This window comes from Formica exsecta, unplaced genomic scaffold (assembly GCF_003651465.1).
Source record: "Formica exsecta isolate Colony F162 unplaced genomic scaffold, ASM365146v1 scaffold1396, whole genome shotgun sequence".
Taxonomy (NCBI): Eukaryota; Metazoa; Arthropoda; class Insecta; order Hymenoptera; family Formicidae; genus Formica; species Formica exsecta.
In genome coordinates, this window is record NW_021848725.1 from 1 (window position 1) to 7482 (window position 7482).

Sequence of the window (7482 nt, forward strand, 5' to 3'; positions counted from 1 at the left end):
GATTTTAATTTAACAATTTGTGAGAGAGGGACGGCGAGAGACGGAAAGAACAGACTTTATAAATACAAAATCACTCCAACGTGATGATCTGATTTATACGAGTTTATGAGAAACAAGAAATATCGAAAAGTTTCATATAATAGAATTTCCGATCGCTATACGATATATAAGCGGTTTGTTTAAAAAAAGATGATATTAATGACAATTGAAGAATGTTAGAGCAGCTACATATTAACGTAGCTTTGTTCTGCCGTTTCATTTTTCATTGAATATATATATAAAAACAAAACACACGGGAGGAAATAATACATTTCCTCTGAAGTAAAATAAGTTCTCTTTCATATTGTAATATTTTTTCGTAAATATCGAAAACTCGATATTGTTCGATTAAAAGGTTCCAAATAAAGAATCTCACACCACATATCGTACATTTCTCTTTGAATTATCGTGTAACACGATTATATAGCGTTCAAATAATTTCTTCGCATATCATTTTATTTGAAGTTGTTTATTTTGCTGTTTATTATAATTGCACAATATTATAAAAATATATTTTAATAATAAAATAGCAAAGCAAATTTATTTCTTATCGACATCTCTGCCGTCTCATTTTTCATTGAATATATATATAAAAACAAAACACACGGGAGGAAATAATACATTTCCTCTGAAGTAAAATAAGTTCTCTTTCATATTGTAATATTTTTTCGTAAATGTTAATATTCGTTCTAAAATGGATTTTAGATATTTGGTAACTTTGGATAAGCATAATAGGTTGTCATGTATTTCGGTAAAAAGACATGATAATAGATAAAACCAAGCGTGATTAACATCGCTTATCTTCAACGTTAGCATGAAAGAGAAAGAGAGAGAGAGAGGGAGAGGGAGAGAGAGAGGCGAGAATTAATTATACGATTGAGTCGAATGTATTCTATCCCAATAATTAACGACGATAATTGGAATACGAGAAAAATTCTAAGGAGACTAAAGATTCAATTGACGAGTAAAACGATGCCGTACGCTACGGCTCGATTGGCCCAATTCTGTGTTCCGCTTCATTTTACTTATTTATTTCTTATCTATTCTTTTATTACGCAATTGTGGAAGGTATCTACTGGTTAGATACCACAAAAAGCGAAAATCAATATTTCGACGATCTTACAAGTCGAATTTTATTTTGCGACTATATGGAACTTTGAATTTTCATATAAATAGATTTTCTAGTTTATCTCTCGCGAAACTCTCCGAAGACCGTTGAAAATTGATCATCTTTTAATCAAGATTTTGATAGATAGTTAAGAGATAGTAGGTAAGAAATTGCAAACATGACTAGTTTTGGAAAAAAGTATTCATACGCTGGCACTCTTGAAAGTCTGAAAAAAGTTTCTAAAAAAAAATATATATATAACGCTAATAATCGCATTTATTTCATAAAATATGATAAATAGATATCAAACTAATTGTAAGACTCAAGATAATTTAATTTCTTCGCGTTCTATATCGTAAAATCTTCAGTTTAATAGCAATTTTAATTTGATAAAGTTTTATCATTTTTGTACGTAAAATTTTTGAAACAATAATTTAGAATGTATTAGCTTATATAGTTAAAAAGTTGTAAAATTAGTCATATGAATACCTTTCTTCAACATTAGTCTTGAACATTAGTAACAATCAGGCACAAAGAGTGAGCGATACGAAAAGAAAAAAGTGCATTTGATTTTCTCTAAGATGTGTCAAGTCTTAAGAATATTCTGCTTTGGTCGTGATACAAGTTTTCTGATAAACGCTTGATCCGTTCGAAGTTTAATCTATGCGCTTCGATAAAGAACGTATAGCAGTTTGATCATGTTTTCGTTAATGTTATCAATTATAGAGTTTGCAATTATTCTAGAATTCGTTATAAGCGTAAAATCTGATTAAGATCAAAATCTCTAAATACGATAGATTTGTATGATTAATTATAGTGGTCCTGACTCGAGAAGAGAATCAAAATCAAATGCCTTCTTTCATTCACATCGAGGAGAGAACTTGATTATTTATCATTATTATTATAATATGCGTTGCTCTCTATACATACACTGGTACAACTCCTTCATCCGCATATATATGCGCTTTTCTATTCGTTCCATCTTTTTGTCCTTAATATTTTTTCTTTCCTTTTTTCAACAATAACTTTCTTTCAGGAAAACGAGTATACTAATTCAAGTCTCAATTTCAAGGAAAGTTTTTCTCACACAGGAGGTTTATATATTCTACTTGAAAGATAATTATTCTATTCTATATATACATTTTATCATTCGACTTCACGTCTCGACAGCAGAAATTTACCGAATAAAAAAATCATGAAATTAACGCAATTTTTTATCTTTTCTTTTATTTGTTAAAATTATATATTTTAGATAACTTTACGCGTGGACTTAATTTTTCATTCGTATCGTCACACATGCACATCAAGTTCCATTTGATTTAATCGACAATTATTAATTCTACGACACGAAAAGAGAGAGAGATAAAAATTCGTTAGTCAAATATTCAGTCAAGTAAATGTCGCTCGTTCACACACATGTCGAGGGTTTTCTTCGCAGAGACTGTTGCCCAAATTAAGATCAGCCTAAAATCAACTTTTAATTGGTCTAAAAACAATAATGTAAGACTAGAATTCAACACGTGCGATTTTTTTAATTGCCATATATACGCAATTGTGTGTATATGATAAAATACAAAAATATAAATATCTAAAAAAATGTAGAGCAGAATAGTAGAGACTTTCTCTCTCTCTCGTACAAAAATAATTGTACCTACGCGTGTTTATGCATGCGTGTATTTATGTATATCAATAAGCCACTAATTATCTAGCCCTACTTATCTGAATTTTTAAACAATAACAGGGTAGATAGAGTCCAATATAGATATATAATTGAGAAAAGACCGATCGATTATATTCCTGTTATCAGTTTTATGTACTTTTTTGGGATACGATGTTAAAAAAATACTAAAATCATTTTATTGAGCTATTCAAGAAACTTTAAACAGATCTCTTCTCCTCAATCAAATCAATCAAGTTTAATAAATCGTTTTCCAAATTGAATAATGTTTTAATAACACGATTAGAGAGACAAAAAATGATTCGCTAAACAATTTTTCTAGTGCTTTCCGAGTTATGGAGAAATCAATGAGAAACACACTTAATAAATCTAATAAATCTCCTCCATTTTTTTTATTTCGCCATGGCAACTACTGATATAAAATGACAATTTTCTCGGAAAGTGAAAATAATCTGAAAATATTCTAGGATTCTCAAGAATATCTCAGAATAATTCGAGAATAATGTACAAGTGTCGAATAATGTGTCGAGAAATATTTTGAGAAAAAAGTAAGTTTTTCTTTTAAAAGTAGCTTTCTTAGAAAATAATATCTCTAAAAACTTTTGAGAACGTTGGTTTAAAAAATAAGATTATTCTTAGAATATTTTAAAAATGGTCTGACAAGATTTTCTTATCTCACATCCTTGATACAGTCCCCGAAACTTAATCGCACATCGATACACGAGCCACGCTTACATATCTATTTGTGTTTGTCTCTTCTACTTAAAATTATCCACTTGCTCCTAGTGGAGATGCGTTATATTCTTATGTCTTTGTATACACTGCGTATATTTATATATGTATGTATGTATGTATAGTAACGAACAACATTAATGATCACTTGTTAGGCTACTCTTTAATTAGACAATAAATAAAATAGTCTATGTATACAGCATATATATATACACATCCTCGTTTTCCACAGACCGTAAGTGTCCCTCGCAAATAAAATATTTCGACTCTCGCGACTTCGCATCGTTATGACATAAAACAGTCAAAGTTGATGGCATAAAATCATGGTCCGTATGAGGATCCCTCCGCAAGAAAAATTCAATTAAAAAGAATTCAATTTAATCGGAAATTATATATTAGATATGTAACATTTTGTTTCTTATTTTTCGATAAATGGCTTACTATAGCAAATATTACGTTTGTTCGAAATTGACTGCTTTTAATTATACGGGGATAGATTTTATTCTCCTATATACGCGCATATTTTGCGATGTGACATTAATTATCACGAATTAATCGCAATTCATTCTACTTTTTATGTCGCGACATATATTTAATAAATATCACCGATGCATTTAATCGGAGTTTTATGTCTGCACATTGTAGCTATTAATCGGTACCGATAATTAATATCTCGATGAGAAACATGATGATACCTGTTAAAAAATTAAACCTCTTCAAAATTTTTCTTGACAATTATTTTACTAATTTCTCTTGTATTACAATGCAACAGACATTCCTGGATATTTCTGAGCCTAAACTAGGCTCAAACTTTTTCCATTGGAGTCCTAACTGTTGCAGCAGAACAGGTTTTCGGGCCACCAACCGCGAAGCCCGAGCTTCTTCTCAGAGGGATCCTCGACCACCAGGACGTATTACATGATCTCTTCTCTGCTGGGCGACCTCGGTGGATGCGGCGACAGCGGCGTTTCATTCGGGTGCCTCTTTGGCCGAAAACTGGCCGTCAACGAAGATATCCAGCCGCTTTGCGAACCGTGATCGTGCAGAGAATCGCTGTTGCTGTTGCTCCGAGTACTGTCAATGCTCATACCGGATTTGAATCGCGAGAATAGACCGGGCGATGATTTTTTGGTCGTGGCGCGCGACGCGAACACAGTGGAATGCTTCTTTCGTGATTTAAACACCTCCTTGCAGAGCATCGAATCCAGACTACCGGTGTGCGGACGTTCCTCCGCCTTGGAATTCAGCGAACCCAGTATGACCGCTTCCGCCTGCTTTGCCATCTTAGAAATGTCTTCCATACTGGCTGAGCTTCTCCTAATCTCCACCTTGCCGAGATCTTCTTCAATGTCGCATGAGGTATCATCGGGATTGACTATGATTTCAGGCTGCTGCTGTTTCTTCAGACGTACATCGATCTCTTGAAACTCGATATCCAGACCCTGTCGAGATCTTTTCACTTCCTTCATACTCTGTGACTTGCCCTCGGGATTCGATAAGTTTCTGCGGTGCTTGGAAAACGAGCCAGCTGCCGGCAAAGCCTCCAAAGAAGTGGACAATCTCTTTTCTTTAGTGAACACCGTCCGCCAGCTTTTGTTCTTGCTGTCTGTGAATTTGCGAATCTTGGGCAGAGTCATCGCTCGTTTGTCAACCGACGATGACTCCACCACAGTTGCAATAGCTTTGCTGTTGTCCTTAATCGAAGACTTAACAAGGTTGCAGCGCTTACAGATGAACAAAGAATTGTTGTGCCTCCTCGAAGTCGCGGCGGAACCGCTGCTCACCGAGTTGCTCTTAGTGAGCATCTTGGACGCGTGCTTTAGTTTGGGACTGGGCGAATCCTTAGAGTCAAAACTGCTGCTCAGATGATCCGTAAAGTTTCTCAGCCGTGAGAATAAAGACTTGTGATTATTCGACCCAGTTCTGTCGTCGCAGCAACATCGCAGATTGATTGATTCTCGACTGCCGTGTGCATCCTTACGACTAGATCGGATTTCATGAATATTTTCTATGACCGTGCCGGCCTTCTTCACGTTGTTCCTCGGTTGCGAGTAGGCCTCTGCCACGACGATATTACCGTTTCCCTCTGGCGCTCTGTCTTCAATTTTAGCGACTAGAAATGTTGTCGCCTCCTTCTCAATTTCCTCGAGAATACGCGTGCCTTCGGCGGATCTCGCGCTGATCGGCGAACTGAGATCGCTACCGAGATTTACGCATCTGCTGCTGCGTCTCCTCTCGCGCTCGTGTTCCCGAACGGCCTTGATCAGATCCTGATTATGATAATCTAACGAGGATTTCTCCCGGCTGCCCTTGCGACTGCTGGGGCAACTCTTCCGGCCGGTAGTCGGGCCGGCCAGTGTGCCTTCGGTGGAAATCTTGAACTTGAGCGTCTTCTCGCTGATCTCTACTTCCGTGGCGGTCTCCGGATCAGAGCTCTCGACATTTTCCATCTCCTCCATCGTCAAGTTCTCCGTAATATCGTCGTCGGTGGAGCGCGAGCGCGAATGGATTGTCGTGGCGGATCGTTTTGAACGCATGCTGTGCGACGACGTGGATTTGATAATGGCGGAGTTGCCAACGCCGCTCGGCGCGTTGGATATGCCTGATTCTCCGACATCTATGACACTTTTCCGATGATGACGTTCGTCTTTGGCAGCCTCGTTCAGTCTGCGATAGTACTCCAGAGCTTCCCTGACGGGTTGAACTATGAGATTCTGGAAAGCAAGGTTTCGTGTATATAAAGATCTGTTCATGCAAAAAACCGATATTAATTTTCGAAGGTTTTATACAAGAATGGTTGCCGATCCATTTCATTGCAAGCACGAATAAATTAATACACGTACAAAAGAGAACAGGGAATACCTGTAGCTCGGGAAGAAGTTCGCCGAGGGCTTCGAAGAGGGGGAGAAGAACTAGGCCGATGAAGCTAACCTGGGACGATGGTTTGGTCATCTTGTCGCGATCCATGAATGGCGTGACCGGAAGAGCCTCGAGTTTCTCCGCGTCGCTCTGCTTAAAGAACTCTTGAAGCACTTTGATAAGGATCATGGATAGCTGCAAAATACGTAATTGTATTGATTATTTAATGTTTCATTCGATTAAATTAACAACTAACCTACTAACTCCATTAGTCGGCGTATTTACCAGATTTATATGTGCTCTGTTGGTATAATCGAATTCAGGAATGATATCGATGAACTGGCCGAGGATCTCGTTGTGCCGGGCCATGTCGGTCGCTAGGATGCATCGTATAATGCCCTCGCGCACTATTCTATAGGTAAGATTGTCCAAGGACGCGAGGATGTTGCACTCGGGTGCCTCCAGGACCCGGAACGCCACGGAACAGTGATGATTCTCCAAAGGCGAGATATCGTTGTAACGCAATGCTAGTTCAGTCCGCGCGTTTATCTGATAGATATTGTTGTAGCCCGGATGATCGAGATCGTGACAGATGCAGGAGACGATCAATATGAGAACCTCGAGGTCGCCGATTTTCGACGGAAGATCCACCGCCCTGGCTATCGCGTACATCTGGATACAATCAATTAACGCTGAATCGATGTGGCTCTTTTTCGATTTACAGCTAAAAAAATATTTTGCCATGCATGCGTATTTCGATCAATCATAAAAAGAAAAATTTCAAAATCATTATATTATCTCACAATAATACAGTATAGTTTTATTTATGTAGAATTGGCATCGTTAATTTTATTGGCAATAAAATATTGTGTAAAGTAGCTCAATTTAATTGTACTTATAAATTCATTCACTTATTACTGTAACATCATACAGTTGAAGAATGATCTACATTGAAGTATGATATTACAGTAATACAAAAGTGAATGAATTTATAGGTGTAGTTAAATTGATATTATATTATTAAATTATATTATATTATATATAATATAATATAATATATATAATG

General features: G+C 36.6%; 1 protein-coding gene across 1 annotated transcript; it reads right to left on the minus strand.

The window, feature by feature from the left end:
* Positions 1-4332: 4332 nt before the first annotated feature.
* On the minus strand, positions 4333-7464 carry LOC115246175. Its single transcript, XM_029824828.1, has 3 exons — positions 6702-7464; positions 6420-6611; positions 4333-6271 (listed from the first exon to the last, which is right to left on the minus strand). The coding sequence occupies exons 1-3, from the start codon at positions 7158-7160 to the stop codon at positions 4472-4474; spliced, it is 2451 nt and encodes an 816-aa protein (XP_029680688.1). The 5' UTR covers positions 7161-7464; the 3' UTR covers positions 4333-4471.
* Between the last annotated feature and the right edge of the window lie 18 nt (positions 7465-7482).

Coding starts and splice junctions, on each gene's coding strand:
- LOC115246175 (XM_029824828.1), bottom strand. CDS start 7,160: ATGGCAAAATATTTTTTTAGCTGTAAATCGAAAAAGAGCCACATCGAT. Junction 6,612..6,701: donor ACAGAGCACATATAAATCTG/GTAAATACGCCG, acceptor CGTATTTTGCAG/CTATCCATGATCCTTATCAA. Junction 6,272..6,419: donor AACTTCTTCCCGAGCTACAG/GTATTCCCTGTT, acceptor CTTGCTTTCCAG/AATCTCATAGTTCAACCCGT.